This window comes from Oncorhynchus tshawytscha, linkage group LG05, assembly GCF_018296145.1.
Source record: "Oncorhynchus tshawytscha isolate Ot180627B linkage group LG05, Otsh_v2.0, whole genome shotgun sequence".
Taxonomy (NCBI): Eukaryota; Metazoa; Chordata; class Actinopteri; order Salmoniformes; family Salmonidae; genus Oncorhynchus; species Oncorhynchus tshawytscha.
Genome location: NC_056433.1, coordinates 480,804 through 504,016, shown reverse-complemented (window position 1 = coordinate 504,016; position 23,213 = coordinate 480,804). Strand labels below are relative to the sequence as shown.

General features: G+C 43.6%; 1 protein-coding gene across 1 annotated transcript in view; it reads left to right on the top strand.

Moving 5' to 3' along the window:
* Nucleotides 1-2,260: 2,260 nt before the first annotated feature.
* LOC112223341 (ras-related protein Rab-10) overlaps nucleotides 2,261-23,213 on the top strand; it is a 43,495-nt gene continuing 22,542 nt past the window's right edge. Inside the window, exons 1-2 of the mRNA XM_042321303.1 lie at nucleotides 2,261-2,909; nucleotides 21,251-21,311. Coding sequence (XP_042177237.1) covers nucleotides 2,783-2,909; nucleotides 21,251-21,311 — 188 coding nt within the window. The 5' untranslated portion in view covers nucleotides 2,261-2,782. The remainder of the gene's footprint in view (nucleotides 2,910-21,250; nucleotides 21,312-23,213) is intronic.

Here is a 23,213-nt window from a genome sequence, read left to right as displayed (position 1 = left end):
TTCTCATCACTAGTCAGTAAGTGAAGACTGAACTTCTCATCACTAGTCAGTAAGTGAAGAGTGAACTTCCCATCACTAGTCAGTAAGTGAAGAGTGAACTTCTCATCACTAGTCAGTAAGTGAAGAGTGAACTTCCCATCTTTAGTCAGTAAGTGAAGAGTGAACTTCTCATCACTAGTCAGTAAGTGAAGAGTGAACTTCTCATCACTAGTCAGTAAGTGAAGAGTGAACTTCTCATCACTAGTCAGTAAGTGAAGAGTGAACTTCTCATCACTAGTCAGTAAGTGAAGAGTGAACTTCTCATCACTAGTCAGTAAGTGAAGAGTGAACTTCTCATCACTAGTCAGTAAGTGAAGAGTGAACTTCTCATCACTAGTCAGTAAGTGAAGAGTGAACTTCCCATCTTTAGTCAGTAAGTGAAGAGTGAACTTCTCATCACTAGTCAGTAAGTGAAGAGTGAACTTCTCATCACTAGTCAGTAAGTGAAGAGTGAACTTCTCATCACTAGTCAGTAAGTGAAGAGTGAACTTCCCATCACTAGTCAGTAAGTGAAGACCCAAACTTCCCATCACTAGTCAGTAAGTGAAGACTGAACTTCCCATCACTAGTCAGTAAGTGAAGAGTGAACTTCCCATCACTAGTCAGTAAGTGAAGACCCAAACTTCCCATCACTAGTCAGTAAGTGAAGACCCAAACTTCCCATCACTAGTCAGTAAGTTAGTGAAGTCAGAGAGGAAGAGGCAAAGTGGGCCCAAAATCTGTCTTCTCCAGTAGGTGTTGTTCTTTTTGGCTCGACAAGCAAAGAGTTTTTGAATGGAGGTCAATGAAAACGTGTATGGCTTATTTGTGTATGGCTTATTTGTGTATGGCTTATTTGCTATGTATGGTGTATTTGATCAAATATAAGTTTCATAGTGCTTAGGTTGTTTCGAGTGTATTGATACGTAGGACACATGACATGCTGGCAACTTTGAGAAAAAACACTTTACATTGGAGTTGTGCCTGTTGTTCACACGCATATCTGTCCTCTCATTGGCTAGAGTGGCCCCACCTGATCTTGCCTCCTCCCATTTATTTTATTTGTTAGAGTGGCTACTTGAGTATCTGGTCAATATAATGGATCTGCTGAAATTAAGTCTACTTCCTGTCGTCTGAGTGATGAGTTGGTCAGGATGGAACAAACCAAAAGAGACAGTTCTGTTTTTTTATATGGCATTCTTGTGTTGAAACACCCCAGACACTGTCAGTTTAGAAGAGGGAAATGACTAAATATTATTGTTATGTTTGATGTGTTAATAATAATAAAAGTCACTACCCCATGGAAAATACTGAAACGGTACTAAAGTAGCAGAATTTAGAGTGATTGGTAACACCCACTACATGAACATGAGAATATATGACATCATTCAGCTTGACTCATTGCTGGGATCGTCAAACCTCTGGCCAGACACCAACCAGCAAACACACCCCGACCAGCACGGACGGGAACCGGTGGCCATTTTGGATTAAAAAAAAAAAAAAATTCCACCAGTGGAACCAAAGATTTTTTATAAATAACCCAAGATAGACCACAGCCTGTTGTTTCCAACGGGAGCAAATTAATCATAGTGGGCAGAACAAGCAAGGAGGTGGGTAGAGCCAAGCACGAGTTAGCGAGAACCCATTGGCGCGTTCTACCATGTATTTACATATTTCCGTTAGGGAACGCCTACTCCGTGAAGCGTTCGTGTCCAATAATTCAATTCACCTTTGCACTCCTTCTAAACAACGCAATTTTTAAGAAACGTTGGAAAATAATAAAGTCTAGAAAACTCTGTCCACTCTGTGCGTAACAAATGTTAATTTTAGAAACAGAAAACGCTATTAAGATCAAATGTTCCATCGATGAGAAAATGAGCAGAATCTCGGCCAAAATCCATCTCGCCCCATCTTCTCCAACTGACGGTCATTAGGCTTCCATTGGGCTTCCTCTCACCACCATATAAGGTAGAGGGGAAACACTAACCGGATGCTTCACATTTATACATCCGGGAAAATACATGTTTCATTGTTCAATCTGTAGTAGAACGGAGAGTCCGAGCCTGGGATTGTTCCGGAATGGTCATGCAGAAAAACATTTGCCCTTTCTACAAGTCAACCTAAATTACGCCTTGACAATCTGTCCAATCGGGTTCAGCTGTATATTTGGAAAGCAGTAATGTGAGCCAATCACCGAGCGAGATTTTGACAGAAGGGGCGGAAAACAGACGTATCGCTAGGGTGTCGCGGTTGTGCCTGCATTTGAAGGCGACGTCACGGCTGTCGTTTGTTTCGGGGTCTAATCATCGACAAAACAAATAATTGTAATAAGATCGTTAATTTACACACTTTTTAACCTACGAAAATTTATAATTCTTCTCGATCGCAAGTCCCGATGAAGTTGTAATGACGGGGAATGCCAATAATTTTAATGAGCTCGTTGGTAGTTTGAAGAAAGAGTAAGTCGGGGAGGGGAGCCATTTTGTCCCGACAGTGCAAGAGAAAGAGAGTGGAAAAGGGGGAATCACACGGGATACCATTTTTTTTTTGTGTTTTTTAATTCAAATCCTGTAAGAAAACCCGTCTTGGTTACTCTTCGGTTACTGTTGCGACACGCTACCCCTGGTGGTATATAGCTAACTAGCCAACTAGATATCAACATAACTCAAATATTACAGACCGTTCCTCTGCTTGTAACTCAGGCTGGCTCTAGACCTGCGGGAGATAGTTTCTGCTCTGTCCGGCGAACACAACTTGTCTATCGATGGCGAAGAAGACCTACGACCTGCTCTTCAAGCTCCTGCTGATCGGGGACTCGGGCGTGGGGAAGACGTGCGTGCTGTTCCGCTTCTCAGACGACGCCTTCAACACCACCTTCATCTCCACCATAGGTGAGTTACCGGGACAGGGGTGTCAACACTACTGGGGGGACCACAGCTGTATGGATTCTGCGGGGGCAAATTCTCGCTAATAAATCACCACCCGTAGCTTCGTTGACGTAGATATTTCAACTGTCACGATGACTGACGGTCCCTAAATAGCAGCTAACAAAAAGGCCCATGGCGCAAGTTTGCTGTACTCTCTAACTAAATGGTTAGTTTTTTAAAAACGTTTTAAAATGACCTGTCAGTTACAAACTAACCAGTTTGTTCTGGTACATTATGCCTGTCTTATTTCTAAATTTCACTTATTTGTTTGCTAACATCAGCTAGTTGACTAGCTGGTTGGGTAACATACATGTACAATGTGTAGACTTAACTTACTTTACCTAGCTATCTGGTGGCCCTCAGTTGTCAACTAACTAGTCTAGTTTCAGAGAAACCAAGTAGTATAACCGGTTATGTATTTTGAAATGCTGGCTTGCCAAGCCACCAGACTGTGCCAGCTTTCACGTAGAATGGGCCGTTAGCTGGCTAATGATATACATTCGTACACTATATAAATTTTTTTAGTCATAGTTGTCAGGCAAGGGGCTTTGATAGCTAGCTTTCACTGATCTCTGTATGTCTTGGTATGTGAGGAAGATTCTAAAAACATCTAAGTTTTACTCTTCTGAAATCATAAACAATTCATGATGATGGCGTCACTCTGTATTTTGTCGCTTTTGCTGCCGCGTTCAAACAACTGGGAAATTGGGGTGGAAAACGAGCTCTGACTGGGGAAAAATAGGTTTGAAAGGTCAACCAACTCGAAATTTCAAATAGAACTCAGACCTCTTGCTAGAGCTCTGACCTGAAGATCACTGATATCATGATTTGACTTAATATTTTTCAGAGTTTCCAGTTGTCTTCAAAGCACCATAAACTCATGGTAGACGACCGACCCTTTGCTAGGCCGTATCTGTGTGATGCTGGATTCAGTGCTCTCATCTGCATTAAAACCAAATATCAATTTAGGTTGGATGTGATAGCAGCTATGAGAAAACTGAACCCAGCTTCACACAGATATGAGCTGGCAAATGGTTTTGTGGTGCTTTCAAGACAACTGGTAACCTGTCAGTGATCTTCAGGTAGGAGCGCTAGAAGATGCCAGAGTTCTCAACTTCGAGTACCGAGTTGGATGACCATTCAAAACACTTTCTCCCTATCGGAGCTCGTTTTTTCTTGAGTTCCCAGGTGGAGGCTGGGTCTAGATGTCTACACTTGAAACTTATATGCAACTTTTGCTATCAGAATACGAAGAGTGCGTTGAAAAGACTGGTCTAGCTGCACAGAGTTCAGATTGTGTTGAGATCTGTCTGACCACTTCAGGAGGTGGTCAGGGGTGTATTGTGAGGATTCCTCCTCAGTCTGGAGGAATTCAGGCTACTGAAAGCACATACAGGGGGTGACGTCATCACTCTGCCCACAAGTCTCCAGAAAACGTGTTTTGGGAGCAAGGTACTTCTATTTTTTTAATTATTATACATTTTTATAAACATTGGAAGAAATATATTCCTACCGTGTGAGGAATGTGTTTGTTGGCTTCATAAATGCTAGTTTATTTACCCTGTACAAAAATATAAATGCAACCATTTCAAAGATTTTACTACAAACTACAGTCACCACCAGACTATACCAGACCAATACAGGCTTCAGTCACCACCAGACTGTACCACACCCAACACAGGCTACAGATTACAGTCACCACCAGACTGTACCAGACCAAGACAGACCACAGTCACCACCAGACTGTACCAGACCAATACAGGCTAGACTACAGTCATCACCAGACTGTACCAGACCCAAGACAGGCTACAGACGACAGTCACCGCCAGACTGTACCAGACCAATACGGGCTAGACTACAGTTACCACCAGACTGTACCACACCCAAGACAGGCTACATTCACCACCAGCCTGTATTAGACCAAGACAGGCTACAGTCACCACCAGACTGTATTAGACCAAGACAGGTTACAGTCACCACCAGACTGTATTAGACCCAAGACAGGCTACAGTCACCACCAGACTGTTCCAGACCCAAGACAGGCTACAGTCACCACCAGACTGTTCCAGACCCAAGACAGGCTGGAGTCACCACCAGACTGTTCCAGACCCAAGACAGACTACAGTCACCACCAGACTGTACCAGACCAATACAGGCTAGACTACAGTCACCACCAGACTGTACCAGACCCAAGACAGGCTACAGACGCAGTCACCACCAGACTGTACCACACCCAAGACAGGCTACAGTCACCACCAGCCTGTATTAGACCAAGACAGGCTACAGTCACCACCAGCCTGTATTAGACCAAGACAGGCTACAGTCACCACCAGCCTGTATTAGACCAAGACAGGCTACAGTCACCACCAGCCTGTATTAGACCAAGACAGGCTACAGACTACAGTCACCACCAGCCTGTATTAGACCAAGACAGGCTACAGACTACAGTCACCACCAGACTGTATTAGACCAAGACAGGTTACAGTCACCACCAGACTGTATTAGACCCAAGACAGGTTACAGTCACCACCAGACTGTTCCAGACCCAAGACAGGCTACAGTCACCACCAGACTGTTCCAGACCCAAGACAGGCTACAGTCACCACCAGACTGTTCCAGACCCAAGACAGGCTGGAGTCACCACCAGACTGTTCCAAACCCAAGACAGGCTGGAGTCACCACCAGACTGTTCCAGACCCAAGACAGACTACAGTCACGACCAGACTGTACCAGACCAATACAGGCTAGACTACAGTCACCACCAGACTGTTCCAAACCCAAGACAGGCTGGAGTCACCACCAGACTGTTCCAAACCCAAGACAGGCTGGAGTCACCACCAGACTGTTCCAGACCCAAGACAGACTACAGTCACGACCAGACTGTACCAGACCAATACAGGCTAGACTACAGTCACCACCAGACTGTACCAGACCCAAGACAGGCTACAGACGACAGTCACCTCCAGACTGTACCAGACCAATACAGGCTAGACTACAGTCACCACCAGACTGTACCAGACCCAAGACAGGCTACAGTCACCACCAGACTGTACCAGACCCAAGACAGGCTACAGTCACCACCAGACTGTTCCAGACCCAAGACAGACTACAGTCACCACCAGACTGTACCAGACCCAAGACAGGCTACAGTCACCACCAGACTGTACCAGAGCAAGACAGGCTACAGTCACCACCAGACTGTTCCAGACCCAAGACAGGCTACAGTCACCAGCAGACTGTACTAGATCAAGACATGCTACAGTCACCACCAGACTATACAAATCCAATCAAATGTTATTTGTCACATACACATGGTTAGCAGATGTTAATGCGAGTGTAGCGAAATGCTTGTGCTTCTAGTTCCGACAATGCAGTAATAACCAACAAGTAATCTAACTAACAATTCCAAAACTACTGTCTTATACACAGTGTAAGGGGATAAAGAATATGTACATAAGGATATATGAATGAGTGATTGTACAGAGCAGCATAGGCAAGATACAGTAGATGGTATCGAGTACAGTATATACATATGAGATGAGTATGTAAACAAAGTGGCATAGTTAAAGTGGCTAGTGATACATATATTACATAAGGATACAGTCGATGATATAGAGTACAGTATATACGTATGCATATGAGATGAATAATGTAGGGTAAGTAACATTATATAAGGTAGCATTGTTTAAAGTGGCTAGTGATATATTTACATCATTTCCCATCAATTCCCATTATTAAAGTGGCTGGAGTTGTGTCAGTGTGTTGGCAGCAGCCACTCAATGTTAGTGGTGGCTGTTTAACAGTCTGATGGCCTTGAGATAGAAGCTGTTTTTCAGTCTCTCGGTCCCAGCTTTTATGCACCTGTACTGACCTCGCCTTCTGGATGATAGCGGGGTGAACAGGCAGTGGCTCGGGTGGTTGATGTCCTTGATGATCTTTATGGCCTTCCTGTAACATCGGGTGGTGTAGGTGTCCTGGAGGGCAGGTAGTTTGCCCCGGTGATGCGTTGTGCAGACCTCACTACCCTCTGGAGAGCCTTACGGTTGAGGGCGGAGCAGTTGCCGTACCAGGCGGTGATACAGCCCGCCAGGATGCTCTCGATTGTGCATCTGTAGAAGTTTGTGAGTGCTTTTGGTGACAAGCCGAATTTCTTCAGCCTCCTGAGGTTGAAGAGGCGCTGCTGCGTCTTCACGATGCTGTCTGTGTGAGTGGACCAATTCAGTTTGTCTGTGATGTGTATGCCGAGGAACTTAAAACTTGCTACCCTCTCCACTACTGTGTTCCCTCTGCTGTTTCCTGAAGTCCACAATCATCTCCTTAGTTTTGTTGACGTTGAGTGTGAGGTTATTTTCCTGACACCACACTCCGAGGGCCCTCACCTCCTCCCTGTAGGCAGTCTCGTCGTTATAGGTAATCAAGCCTACCACTGTTGTGTCGTCCGCAAACTTGATGATTGAGTAGGAGGCGTGCGTGGCCACGCAGTCGTGGGTGAACAGGGAGTACAGGAGAGGGCTCAGAACGCACCCTTGTGGGGCCCCAGTGTTGAGGATCAGCGGGGAGGAGATGTTGTTGCCTACCCTCACCACCTGGGGGCGGCCCGTCAGGAAGTCCAGTACCCAGTTGCACAGGGCGGGGTCGAGACCTAGGGTTTCGAGCTTGATGACGAGCTTGGAGGGTACTATGGTGTTGAATGCCGAGCTGTAGTCGATGAACAGCATTCTCACATAGGTATTCCTCTTGTCCAGATGGGTTAGGGCAGTGTGCAGTGTGGTTGAGATTGCATCGTCTGTGGACCTATTTGGGCGGTAAGCAAATTGGAGTGGGTCTAGGGTGTCAGGTAGGGTGGAGGTGATATGGTCCTTGACTAGTCTCTCAAAGCACTTCATGATGACAGAAGTGAGTGCTACGGGGCGGTAGTCGTTTAGCTCAGTTACCTTAGCTTTCTTGGGAACAGGAACAATGGTGGCCCTCTTGAAGCATGTGGGAACAGCAGACTGGTATAGGGATTGATTGAATATGTCCGTAAACACACCGGCCAGCTGGTCTGCGCATGCTCTGAGGGCGCGGCTGGGGATGCCGTCTGGGCCTGCAGCCTTGCGAGGGTTAACACGTTTCAATGTCTTACTCACCTCTGCTGCAGTGAAGGAGAGACCGCATGTTTTCGTTGCAGGCCGTGTCAGTGGCACTGTATTGTCCTCAAAGCGGGCAAAAAAGTTATTTAGTCTGCCTGGGAGCAAGACATCCTGGTCCGTGACTGGGCTGGATTTCTTCCTGTAGTCCGTGATTGACTGTAGACCCTGCCACATGCCTCTTGTGTCTGAGCCGTTGAATTGAGTTTCTACTTTGTCTCTGTACTGACGCTTAGCTTGTTTGATAGCCTTGCGGAGGGAATAGCTGCACTGTTTGTATTCGGTCATGTTACCAGACACCTTGCCCTGATTTAAAAGCAGTGGTTCGCGCTTTCAGTTTCACACGAATGCTGCCATCAATCCACGGTTTCTGGTTAGGGAATGTTTTAATCGTTGCTATGGGAACGACATCTTCAACGCACGTTCTAATGAACTCGCACACCGAATCAGTATTCGTCAATATTGTTATCTGACGCAATACGAAACATATCCCAGTCCACGTGATGGAAGCAGTCTTGGAGTGTGGAGTCAGCTTGGTCGGACCAGCGTTGGACAGACCTCAGCGTGGGAGCCTCTTGTTTTCGTTTCTGTCTGTAGGCAGGGATCAACAAAATGGAGTCGTGGTCAGCTTTTCCGAAAGGGGGGCGGGGCAGGGCCTTATATGCGTCGCAGAAGTTAGAGTAACAATGATCCAAGGTGTTTCCACCCCTGGTTGCGCAATCGATATGCTGATAAAATTTAGGGAGACTTGTTTTCAGATTATCCTTGTTAAAATCCCCAGCTACAATGAATGCAGCCTCCGGATAAATGGTTTCCAGTTTACAGAGAGTTAAATAAAGTTCGTTCAGAGCCATCGATGTGTCTGCTTGGGGGGGGATATATACGGCTGTGATTATAATCGAAGAGAATTCTCTTGGTAGATAATGCGGTCTACATTTGATTGTGACAAATTCTAAATCAGGTGAACAGAAGGATTTGAGTTCCTGTATGTTTCTTTTATCGCACCATGTCAGGTTAGCCATAAGGCATATACAGTTTACGGACGACCAATACAGTTTACGGACGACAGCTGGTTAGAAGTCTGTGTGTCGGTCGCTGTCTGTGTGTCGGTCGCTGTCTGTGTGTCGGTCGCTGTCTGTGTGTCGGTCGCTGTCTGTGTGTCGGTCGCTGTCTGTGTGTCGGTCGCTGTCTGTGTGTCGGTCGCTGTCTGTGTGTCGGTCGCTGTCTGTGTGTCGGTCGCTGTCTGTGTGTCGGTCGCTGTCTGTGTGTCGGTCGCTGTCTGTGTGTCGGTCGCTGTCTGTGTGTCGGTCGCTGTCTGTGTGTCGGTCGCTGTCTGTGTGTCGGTCGCTGTCTGTGTGTGTCACACATGAAGACCCATCCATAACTGTAGTGTGGAGGCCTGCCCTATGTCCCGTAATGGATGGAGACCCATCTGTACAAAAGTGCACCATTCCATCCCATGGAATCTGTTTTTTTATCAATATAGCAACTCACTGAACATCCCATATTTCATTTCATGCTCTGTAATCATGAGAAAGAACAATATGTCCCCATGAACAGCATCCCCCAACATGTTTATCCAACAAAAGTCAAAGCATGGGCATCTCGGTCCTCACAGCTGATGTCCATTTGGAGAGCATAATCTGGGGAGTTCTTGAGTCATTCATCAGAGTATAAATTCTTAGTTTAATGGTGTTATCTGACACAGGCATTGATGTGAGTTTCTGTGCCTCTGTCTCCCCACACATTGTTTTCACCATATTAATTGCGTCCGGTAATATCAAAGTCCCTGCAATAGTGTGTGGTTTCATTGTGTAGCTAGTCATTCACCGTAGGAATGTTTCAATAGTGTGTGGTTTCATTGTGTAGCTAGTCATTCACCATGGGAATGATTCAATAGTGTGTGGTTTCATAGTGTAGCTCGTCATTCACCATGGGAATGATTCAATAGTGTGTGGTTTCATTGTGTAGCTAGTCATTCACCGTAGGAATGTTTCAATAGTGTGTGGTTTCATTGTGTAGCTAGTCATTCACCGTAAGAGTGTTTCATAGTGTAGCTAGTCATTCACCGTAGGAATGTTTCAATAGTGTGTGGTTTCATTGTGTAGCTAGTCATTCACCGTAAGAGTGTTTCATAGTGTAGCTAGTCATTCACTGTAGGAATGATTCAATAGTGTGTGGTTTCATTGTGTAGCTAGTCATTCACCATGGGAATGATTCAATAGTGTGTGGTTTCATAGTGTAGCTCGTCATTCACCATGGGAATGATTCAATAGTGTGTGGTTTCATAGTGTAGCTAGTCATTCACCGTAGGAATGTTTCATAGTGTAGCTCGTCATTCACCATGGGAATGATTCAAGTACAACGGTCAAGTGCTGCCTTTTCCCATGATCCCATTAGGGTGCTCTCTCGTTGAATTGTATCTTTTAGATTATAATTATTTATTTAGATTAATATTAATCACACTACAATCATTTTGACATACATAGATGATATTAGAATATATATATTACATTTTTCTTCAGGGTTTTGGAAATTCTCCCGCGACCTTATTTTCATATCAGGCGATCCCTAGTTTGTAAACCGCTGTTATTTAGGTTACTATTCAAATGGTAAACCAAACTACAACAATTCAGCCAAAATTTATTTTGTTCAGAAGTAATAACTAGTGATTCCAGGCTATTGTGACATGGAGGAACCTGCTCTATGTAGCCTGCTCTTCTCCATTACCAAAACATGATCTATTTTTAGCCGATATTGGAATTAATACACACGCACTATATTAAACAGGGATAATGTTGTAGGTTACACCAGCAAGTAGAACAATATTTCCAGGGCTTGTTTTACATCTATTATACATCTGATTATTTGACATGAAGGTGTGGTAAGCTAAAACGGTTAGCTAGCTTGCTATGTTTTTAGCCACGCTAAAGCCACCTAGCCAGACTGCCAGCTAGCTACTACTAGCAAGGGAAGGTGTCTCTTCCTTGTTTTAACAAAATTAAATGACATAAGAAAAACGTTGCAATCATCCCCTTGTTCATGGTTGTGGGACTAGGGAGGATATCATGGCTCCAAAAGGTGTCTGTGGCTCCAAATCCCACTCCACCCACAGAGCAACAGAGTGGAGCTTGCAGTAACCTTTACTGGACACAGAGTTGGGCAGTGTGTACATCAGTATAGCCCAATAGGTGTGTGTGCACAGTGTAATAGGAGTGTCCCCCCCCCCCTTCTCTGACGCAGCAGTCATACCTTCAGAGACATGCAGCTTCTTCTCAAAATACACCACCGGAAACCCCTATTCTCTCTCGCCCTCTCTCTCCTCTCTCCTTTCCTTTCTCTCTCTCCTCTCTATCCTCTTTTGCCTCTCTCCTCTCTCTCTCCTTTCCTCTCTCCTCTCCTCTCTATTCTCTCTCTCTTCTCTCTCTCTCTCCTGTCTTCTCTCCTCTCAACCCTCTTTTTTTTCAACTCGTCCTCCTGTCTTTCTTCTGGCTCCCAAGTGGGTCAGCGGTCTAAGGCACTGCATCTCAGTCCTAGAGGCATCACTACAGACCATGGTTCGATTGCAGGCTGTATCACATCTGGACGTAATTGGGAGTCCCATATGGTGGCCCACAATTGGCCCGGCGTCGTTAGGGTTTGGCTGGTGTAGGCCGTCATTGTAATTGAAAATGTGTTCTTAATTGACTTGCCTAGAACCTGTTAAGCTTCCCCCCTACTTTTTCTGAAATTCTGTTAAAAATCGCGCAACATTTTGGCGTCCTGCTACTCAGGCCAGGAATATAGTATATGCATATGATTAGTATGTGTGGATAGAAAACACTCAGACGTTTCCAAAACTGTTTAAATCACGGCTGTGACTATAACAGAACGTCTGTTTCATCGAAAAGCGCAGGAAAATCTGATCACTGGAGATGGAAAAAAATATCCATGCGCCACTCCCATGAATTGTTAAAGGTGAACCGTAATATATTAGGCCAAGCTTGCAGTACCTACAGCTACCACAGGATATATAGAGTCTCCTCATTTGAATCTGAATTGATTCTTGGTAGATCCGCCCAAAGGGAACCGATTCTCTCCGACCACCGACCCGAGGCATTGTCTCTGTGTTTTTCCGGACATTTTTCCACACGGCAGGCTATGAATTTACATCGCCTCCTGATGATTTTTATAGCTTATTAACGTGTAGTTATACCTAAAGTTGCATTAGAAAGGTATTTCGAAGTGTTTTGTGAAAGTTTATCGTCGAATTTTTAACTTTTAAAAAATGACGTTACGTTATGAAACGCTCTTTTTTCCGTTTTCCACACAGTCTTCATAGATCGATATCTAGGCTATATATGGACCGATTTAATCCAAAAAAAGACCCAGTATTGATTATGGGACATCAAGGTGTGCAAAGAAAGAAGATGGTCAAAGGTAATTAATGTTTTATATTTTATTGTGCGGTTTGTGTAGCGCCGACTATGCTAATTCTTTTGTTTACATCCCCTACGGGTCTTTTGGGGTGTTGCATGCTATCAGATAATAGCTTCTCATGCTTTCGCCGAAAAGCATTTTAAAAATCTGACACGGTGGCTAGATTCACAATGACTGTAGCTTTATTTTAATACCAAACATGTGTATTTTAATGAACGTTTGCGTTTTAACTAATACTATTAGCATGTAGCGTCGCGCATGTGCATTTCTACAGCTCTAGGTGGGACGTCTGCGTCTCAAGTAAGCTCAAGAGGTTAAATAAAAAATGAACACCTTTCCTCTGCCTCCTCTCCTTAACCAGAAGCAGTTTGAACCTAGAATCTGTTTTCAGTCAGTAACTCTCCTGTGTCATAGTACTTATCTAGCAGTCGTTTTTTTAGCGTTCTTCATCAGAACTATTGGATTGATAGTGAAAGTTAGGGAGTATCTCCTAGTGTGTGCGTCAGGGTATCCGTTAGCCAGTAATAGCTGGCTTTTGGCTTGTCAAAAATGATTGAAAAGCCGATCAATAAAATTGGCCCTGGCTAATTGTCTGGGAGAAGGGAAAAAATCCCACTGCAAAATAATGCTTTTTAGCCTATTCATTGATGGAAATACCAGTTGGTGGAAATATATTTCACCAGTCATGCATATGTCTATAGGTTCATTTGTATAATTTATTGGAATTAAATTTATTTAGCCCGGTTAGCCAATGTGCGGGACTATCTGCATTGTGTCCCACCACCTGCCAACCCCTCTTTTACGCTACTGCTACTACTCTCTGTTCATCATATATGCATAGTCACTTTAACCATATGTACATGTACATACTATCTCAATCAGTCTGACTAACCGGTGTCTGTATGTAACCTCTTTTTTGCACTATTGTTTAGAGCCTGTAAGTAAGCATTTCACTGTAAGGTCTACCTACACCTGTTGTATTCATTCGGGGCACGTGACAAATACATTTTGATTTGATTAGTCGTTATGTAGCCTATATCATACATAAACTGTCTGCTGCTGCACCTCCTCGCTCAGCTCCTGTGGCTGCACCTCCTCCTCGCTCAGCTCCTGTGGCTGCACCTCCTCCTCGCTCAGCTCCTGTGGCTGCACCTCCTCCTCGCTCAGCTCCTGTGGCTGCACCTCCTCCTCGCTCAGCTCCTGTGGCTGCACCTCCTCCTCGCTCAGCTCCTGTGGCTGCACCTCCTCCTTGCTCAGCTCCTGTGGCTGTTTCACCATTGATGTGCATATAGGCAACAGTAGGCAGGCTTTAGCATGTCACACCACTTTGCAATGAGCTGGAGGCAGTTTTACTTCATGAGTCATGTCTTAAGTTGCTTCAAAGTATCAAATAATTTATGTTAGGCTATAGGCTTCAATTGAAACCACTATGGTTTCTCTCATGTTCTAATTGGTTTTCAAATCGACTTTCTGCTGTTGCCCAGTAGCCGAACGTCAAACCTAGTCATATGCTAGTTGATGTTAATCCTAGTCATATTAGCAAGCCATGCTAGTTGATAATAATCCTAGTCACATTAGCATTAGCAAGCCATGCTAGTTGATAATAATCCTAGTCACATTAGCATTAGCAAACCATGCTAGTTGTTGATAATCCTAGTCATATTAGCATTAGCAAGCCATGCTAGTTGATGATAATCCTAGTCACATTAGCATTAGCAAGCCATGCTAGTTGATGATAATCCTAGTCATATTAGGATTAGCAAGCCATGCTAGTTGATGATAATCCTAAGAATATTAGCATTAGCAAGCCATGCCAGTTGTCGCGTCTTTAGATCTCCTCCCTTTCAACATTTCTAACAGATGTTTTCTTCTGTCGCATGATACCACTCGTGTGGTGTGCTTTCGACAAGTGTTTTCCCTCTAATTGCATTATGGAAGGAACAGTCATGTGCAGTTTACTGCCTTGTGCACATTTCTGCACTTATGTGAATAAATAATAGTTGATCAATGTTTTAAGCTAAACATTCTGATCTATTGCATTAGACTCATTGCTTTTTGTTTTATGTAGCCTGGGCCTACTGATTGCCTGAATTTGAGATTTGTCGTCCCAGAGTCTGTTTGGAGTAGGCTATTTCTTTCTAGCACAGAACGACAAGCTGACCAATATAATAGGTAAACTTTTTTACTGTGGTGGCTAGTACAGGGCTCGACATTAACGCTGGTCCTCTTGTCTACTATGGGGTTGTAGTACAGGGCTCGACATTAACGCTGGTCCTCTTGTCTACTATGGGGTTGTAGTACAGGGCTCGACATTAACGCTTGTCCTCTTGTCCACTATGTAGTACAGGGCTCGACATTAATGCTTGTCCTCTTGTCCACTATGTAGTACAGGGCTCGACATTAATGCTTGTCCTCTTGTCTACTATGGGGTTGTAGTACAGGGCTCGACATTAACGCTTGTCCTCTTGTCCACTATGTAGTACAGGGCTCGACATTAATGCTTGTCCTCTTGTCTACTATGGGGTTGTAGTACAGGGCTCGACATTAACGCTTGTCCTCTTGTCCACTATGTAGTACAGGGCTCGACATTAATGCTTGTCCTCTTGTCCACTATGTAGTACAGGGCTCGACATTAATGCTTCTCCTCTTGTCCACTATGTAGTACAGGGCTCGACATTAATGCTTGTCCTCTTGTCTACTATGGGGTTGTAGTACAGGGCTCGACATTAACGCTTGTCCTCTTGTCCACTGTAGTACAGGGCTCGACATTAATGCTTGTCCTCTTGTCCACTATGTAGTACAGGGCTCGACATTAACGCTTGTCCTCTTGTCCACTATGTAGTACAGGGCTCGACATTAATGCTTGTCCTCTTGTCTACTATGGGGTTGTAGTACAGGGCTCGACATTAACGCTTGTCCTCTTGTCCACTGTAGTACAGGGCTCGACATTAATGCCTGTCCTCTTGTCTACTATGGGGTTGTAGTACAGGGCTCGACATTAACGCTTGTCCTCTTGTCACTATGTAGTACAGGGCTCGACATTAACGCTTGTCCTCTTGTCCACTATGGGGGGTAGTACAGGGCTCGACATTAATGCCTGTCCTCTTGTCCACTATGTAGTACAGGGCTCGACATTAATGCTTGTCTTAAGACGAGAGAAAAAAGTCTGTCAAGATTGTTTTAACTTGTCCACGCCCTTCTGACCACATACTGACCACAACCCCTTTGACCACCACCCCATTGACCACATCCTCTCTATAGATGTGTCTGTGTATTTACTGTTGAGATTGTGTGTGTAGTCGGCGTTACATACACTAAATACTGTGTGTGAAATTAGTTTTACAATGATATGATGGCGCCAGAAGATATGGCTGCCCTTTTATGGGATTCTAACCAATTGTGCTATTGTGTGGTGTGTGTTGTACATAATTTTTCTGCCACTGCCTCTTTTGACTGAAAAGAGATTCTGGAAATCAGCACAGCAATTAATCACCTCGTACTAGATCAAGATGTTTTATTTAACGAGTCGGACATGAAGGATTTACTTCAGACACTCAACAAGGCCCAAATCCCTGTCATTCGCATGAAGAAGAGACGGCGATATCGGGGAAGTAGGTCGGGGTGCCTTGTAAGGATCCGACGGCATGTGAGTAATCCCCCTCTACCATCAGAACTATTAGCCAAAGTGCTTCGGTCAAGACTATCCTACCAATGGGACATTAAACTGTAATATCTTGTTTCACTGAGTTGTGGCTGAATAATGACACGGATAACATGCAGCTGGCTGGGTTTTTGGTCCATCTGCAAGATAGAACAGCTGCCTCCGGTGAGACAAGTGGTGTCTATTTGTAAATAAATGGTGCACAAAATCTAATATTAAGGAAGTCTCAATGTTTTTGCTCGTCTGAGGTAGAGTATCTCATGATGAGCTGTAGACCACACTATTTACCAAAAGTTTTCATCTATATTCTTCGTGGGTGTTTATTTACAACCACAAACCGATGCTGGCACCAATATGGCACTCAATGAGCTGTATAAGACCATAAGCAAACAGGAAAACGCTCATCCAGAGGTGCTCCTAGTGGCCGGGTACTTTAATGCAGGCAAACTTACATCACTTTACCTCATTTCTACCAGCATGTTGACTTGCCTAGCTAAGGTTAAAGATTTTTAAAAATGTGCAACCATAGGAAAAAAAGCTGTAGACCACTTTTACTCCACACACAGAGAGACATACAACTCTATCATGCTTACAAGCAAAAACTAAAGCAGGAAGTACCAGTGACTTGCTCAATAAGGAAGTGGTCAGATGACGCAGATGCTAAGCTACAGGGCAGTTTTGCTAGCACAGACTGGAATATGTTCTGGGATTCTTCCGATGGCATTGAAGAGTACACTACATCAGTCACTGGCTTCATCAATAAGTGCAATCGATGACGTAGTCCCCACAGTGACTCTACATACATACCCCAACCAGAAGCCATGGATTACAGGCAACATCCGCACTAAGCTAAAGTGTAGCGCTGCCGCTTTCAAGGTGCGGGACTCTAACCCGGAAGCTTATAAGAAATCCTGATATGCCCTCCGACAAACCATCAAACAGGCAAAGCGTCAATACAGGACTAAGATCGAATCATACTACACCGGCTCTGACGCTCGTCTTGTGTGTAATACCAACATGTTTTAAGCAAACCACCGTAGTCCCTGTGCCCAAGAACACTAAGGTAACCTGCCTTAATGACTACTGACCCGTACTATTCACTTCTGTAGCCATGAAGTGCTTTGAAAGGCTAGTTATGGCTCACAACACCATTATCCCAGAAACCCTAGACGACCTCCAATTTACATACCGCCTTAACAGATCCACAGAAGATGCCATCTCTATTGCACTCCACACTGCCCTTTCCCACCTGGACAAAAGGAACACCGATGTGAGAATGCCGTTCATTGACTACAGCTCAGCATTCAACACCATAGTGCCCTCAAAGCTCATCACTAAGCTAAGAACCCTGGGACTAAACACCTCCCTCTGCAAATGGATCCTGGACTTGCTGACTGGCTGCCCCCTGGTGGTAAGGGTAGGTAACAACACATCCACAACGCTGATCCTCAACACAGGTGCCCCTCAGGGGTGCGTGCTCAGTCCCTTCCTGTACTCCCTGTTCACTCATGACTGCACGGCCAGGCACACCTCCAACACCATTTTTATTTAATTTATTTTTTATTGAACTTTTATTTAACTAGGCAAGTCAGTTCAGAACAAATTCTTATTTACATTGACGGCCTAGGAGCAGTGAGTTAACTGCCTTGTTCAGGGGCAGAACAACAGATTAAGTTTGCTCATGACACAGCAGTGGTAGGCCTAATCGCCGACAGCGAGAAGACTGCCTATAGGGAGAAGATCAGAGACCTGGCCGTGTGGTGCCAGGACAACAACCACTCCCTCAACGTGATCAAGGCAAAGGGGCTGATTGTGGACTACAGGAAAAGGTGGACCGTGCATGTCCCCATTCTCATCGACGGGGCTGCAGTGGAGCAGGTTGAGAGTTTCAAGTTCCTTGGTGTCCACGTCACCAACAAACTAACATGATCCAAGCACACCAAGGCAGTTGTGAAGAGGGCACGACAAAACCTATTCCCCTTTAGGAGACTGAAAAGATTTGGCATGGGTCCTCAGATCCCCAAAAGGATTTATACAGCTGCACCGTTGAGAGCATCTATACTGGTTGTATCACTGCCTGGAATGGCAACTGCTCGACCTCTGACCGCAAGGCACTACAGAGGGTAGTGCGTACGGCCCAGTACATCACTGGGGTCAAGCTATACCAGGCGGTGTCAGAGGAAGGCCCTAAAAATGGTCAAAGACTCCAGCCACCCTAGTCTTAGACTGTTCTCCCTGCTACCGCACATCAAGTCTAGGTCCAAGAGGTTTCTAAACAGCTTCTATCACCAAGCCATAAGACTCCTGAACATCTAATCAAATGGCTACCCAGACTATTTGCATTGCCCCCCCCCTCTTTTACGCCGTTGCTACTCTGCTTATCTATGCATAGTCATTTTAACTCTACCTGCATGTACATATTACCTAGACTAACTGGTGCCCCCGCACATTGACTCTGTACAGTAACACCCTGTATATAGCCTCCACATTGACTCTGTACCGTAATACCCTGTATATAGCCTCCACATTGACTCTGTACCAGTACCCCCTGTATATAGTCTCGCTATTGTTATTTTACTGCTGCTCTTTAACCTGATGGGTAAGGTGTTCCGCTAGCGGAACCCCACGACAACATTCCGCTGAAAAGGCAGCATGTGAAATTCAACAATATTTTTTAGAAATATGTAACTTTCACCCATTAACAAGTCCAATACAGCATGAGAAAGATGAACATCTTGTTAATCTACCCATGGTGTCCGATTTTCAAAAATGATTTACAGCGAAAGCACAACACATGATTATGTTAGCTCATAGCCAACTCAAAAAAACACACAGCCATTTTTCCAGACAAAGATAGGAGTCACACAAAGCAGAAATATAGATAAAATGAATCACAAATCTTTGATCTTCATCAGATGACACTCATAGGACATCATGTTACACAATACATGTATGTTTTGTTTGATAATGTGCATATTTATATCCAAAAATCCCAGTTTACATTGGCACATTACTTGCAATAATATTTTGATTCCAAAACATCCGGTGATTTTCCCAGAAATACTCATAATAAACATTGATAAAAGATGCAAGTGTTATTCACAGAATTAAAGATAGACTGATCCTCTATGCAACCGCTGTGCCAGATAACAAATAAAATAAAAACTACTGAGAACGGCGCTCAGCACCCCAAAACGGCCAAAGACAACTCCGCCATCTTGGAGTCAACATTAGTTAGAAAAAACACTAAATATTCACTTACCTTTTTGATGATCTTCATCAGAAGGCACTCCCAGGAATCCCAGTTCGACAATAAATGACTGATTTGTTCCATAAAGCCCATCATTTAGCCACTTGTTAGCCTGTTCAGCCCAGTAATCCATCTTCATGAGGCGTGACCATTTCCTCCATGATGACAACTCAAAATGTTCCGTTACAGGTCGTAGAAACAAGTCACAACATGTCTGCAATCAATCTTTAGGATGTTTTTAACATATATCATCAATAAGGTTCCAACCGGAGAATTTCATTGTATGAAGAAAAGTATTGGAACGGGAGCAAACTGTCGGGAGTGCGCGTCATGAGACCGAGTCTCTCTGCCAGACCACTCACTCAAATAGCTCCTATGAGCCCTCCTTTATAATAGAATCCTCAAAACAGGTTCTGAAGATGGTGACATCTAGTGGAAGCCCTAGGAAGTGCAATCACATCCATAACTATCAGGGATTTAAATGGCACTGTTTTGAAATTCGACTTCTCACTTCCTGTTTGGATTTCTTCTCAGGGTTTTGCCTACCATATGAGTTCTGTTATACTCAGACATCATTCAAACAGTTTCAAACTTCAGTGTTTTCTATCCAATAATAATATGCATATATTAGCATCTGGGACAGAGGAGGCCTTTCAGTTTGGGCATGCAATTCTTCCAAAAGTGAAAATGCTGCACCCTACCCCAAAAGGTTAACTACCTGTTACTCTTATATCTTATTCATATTTTTTATACGCCGTTGTTGGTTAGGGGCTTGTAAGTAAGCATTTCACTGTAAGGTCTACACTTGTTTTCGGCGCATGTGACTAATAAAATTTGATACCTGTTGTATTTGGCGCTTGTGACAATTTGAATGGACCAATATCATGCACCTGTCTCATTCCAATGGTGTTCGATGGGCTTGAGTTCAGAGCTCTGTGCTGGCCAGTCAAGTTCTTTCACAACGATCTCGCAATTTTTTTGTGCCTTTTTTTCACACTGCTTGATATAGAGGTCCTGGATGGCGAAGAGCTCTGTCCCAGTGATATACAGTCCGCACAACCCTCTAGCTCAATTTGATCAAAGGTGGTGCTATTGTCAGTGGTACAGCTGTTTAATCTTTTCAGGATTTGACGGCCCGAAGGCAGTGTTTCGACCTCCCTTCACGATTGTGTGTATTTGGACCATTTTTAAGTCTAGTCATTTGGACACCGAGGAACTTGAAGATCTCGATATACTCCACTGCCGCCGCTTCAACATTGATGGGGCGTGCTGTCACTTCATGGTTTCTGAAATTAAAATATTTTCTGGTCTTTGAAGCTGATGTACAAAACCCAAACTAAACAAATCGTAGAAACATTGAATGGATCTAACCTTTTATTAGGCTTGCTTTAAATTAGAATGAAAGATCTACACTGAGTGTAAAAAATTTAAATAAAAACATTAAGAAAAGCTTCCTAATTTTGAGTTGCATCCCATTTTTCCCTCAACAGCCTCAAATTTTCAGGGCATGGACTCTACAAGGTGTCAAGCGTTCCACAGGGATGCTGGCCCATGTTGACTCCAATACTTCCCACAGTTGTCTCAAGTTGGCTGGATGTCCTTTGGGTGATGGACCATTTTTTTTTCTCCTTTTATTTAACCAGGTAGTCCAGTTGAGAACAAGTTCTCATTTACAACTGTGACCTGGCCAAGGTAAAGCAAAGCAGTGCGACAAAAACAACACAGTTACACATTGTGAAGGAGTAGGCTATATTATATGGATTTATTCGACTTTCTAATGTGTTGCTCTGTAGAGGTCACTACTCTAAAGGAGGTCTGTATTGATGTGTTTCTTTGTGTTTTCCAGGAATAGACTTCAAGATCAAAACTGTTGAACTCCAGGGAAAGAAGATCAAACTACAGATATGGTGAGTGGAGGAGGTGTTTGTACAGGGTCAAATGGTATCTTTGTTTCTACTGGCCCGGACAGAATTTCTACTATCCTGGACATGGTGTCTACTGACGCGGACAGAATTTCTACTGGCCCGGACATGGTGTCGTCACTATTGGTTTGAACTTTTGTTTTAAGACTAATGCCCGACTGAGCGTTCTACTCAATGCATCGTCAATAATTGCTGATGAAGATTTGGTTTATAGTGCAGTACTGTGACTTGGAAAACACGATGACATTTAACCTGTTGCGTTGAGCCATCCCGGATCCGGGATTGTGAATACAGCCTCAAGCTCATTACCATAACGCAACGTTAACTATTCATGAAAATCACAAATGAAATGAAATTAATATGCTAGCTCTCAAGCTTAGGCTTTTGTTAACAACACTGTCATCTCAGATTTTCAAAATATGCTTCTCAACCATTGCAAAATAAGCATTTGTGTAACAGCTAGCGCACCTAGCGTAGCATTTAGCGTTAGCATTAGCAGGCAACCTCTTCACAAAAACCAGAAAATCATTCAAATAAAATCATTACCTTTGAAGAACTTCAGATGTTTTCAATGCGGAGACTCTCAGTTAGATAGCAAATGCTCAGTTTTTCCTGAAAGATTATTTGTTTAGGAGAAATCGCTCCGTTTGGTGCGTCACGTTTAGCTACGAAAAAAACCTGTATCCCGGAGTGTAATTATCCCCGCAGCTCATTAGCATAACACAACGTTAACTATTCATGAAAATCGCAAATGAAATGAAATTAATATGCTAGCTCTCAAGCTTAGCCTTTTGTTAACAAGTCATCTCAGATTTTCAAAATATGCTTCTCAACCATTGCAAAATAAGCATTTGTGTAACAGCTAGTGCACCTAGCGTAGCATTTAGTGTTAGCATTAGCAGGCAACCTCTTCACAAAAACCAGAAAATCATTCAAATAAAATCATTACCTTTGAAGAACTTCAGATGTTTTCAATGCGGAGACTCTCAGTTAGATAGCAAATGCTCAGTTTTTCCTGAAAGATTATTTGTTTATGAGAAATCGCTCCGTTTGGTGCGTCACGTTTAGCTACAAAAAAACCTGTATCCAGGAGTGTAATTATCCCCGCAGCTCATTAGCATAACACAACGTTAACTATTCATGAAAATCGCAAATGAAATGAAATTAATATGCTAGCTCTCAAGCTTAGCCTTTTGTTAACAACAGTCATCTCAGATTTTCAAAATATGCTTCTCAACCATTGCAAAATAAGCATTTGTGTAACAGCTAGTGCACCTAGCGTAGCATTTAGTGTTAGCATTAGCAGGCAACCTCTTCACAAAAACCAGAAAATCATTCAAATAAAATCATTACCTTTTGAAGAACTTCAGATGTTTTCAATGCGGAGACTCTCAGTTAGATAGCAAATGCTCAGTTTTTCCTGAAAGATTATTTGTTTAGGAGAAATCGCTCCGTTTGGTGCGTCACGTTTAGCTACGAAAAAAACCTGTATCCAGGAGTGTAATTATCCCCGCAGCTCATTAGCATAACACAACGTTAACTATTCATGAAAATCGCAAATGAAATGAAATTAATATGCTAGCTCTCAAGCTTAGCCTTTTGTTAACAACAGTCATCTCAGATTTTCAAAATATGCTTCTCAACCATTGCAAAATAAGCATTTGTGTAACAGCTAGTGCACCTAGCGTAGCATTTAGTGTTAGCATTAGCAGGCAACCTCTTCACAAAAACCAGAAAATCATTCAAATAAAATCATTACCTTTTGAAGAACTTCAGATGTTTTCAATGAGGAGACTCTCAGTTAGATAGCAAATGCTCCGTTTTTCCTGAAAGATGATTTGTTTAGGAGAAATTGCTCCGTTTGGTGCGTCACGTTTGGCTACCAAA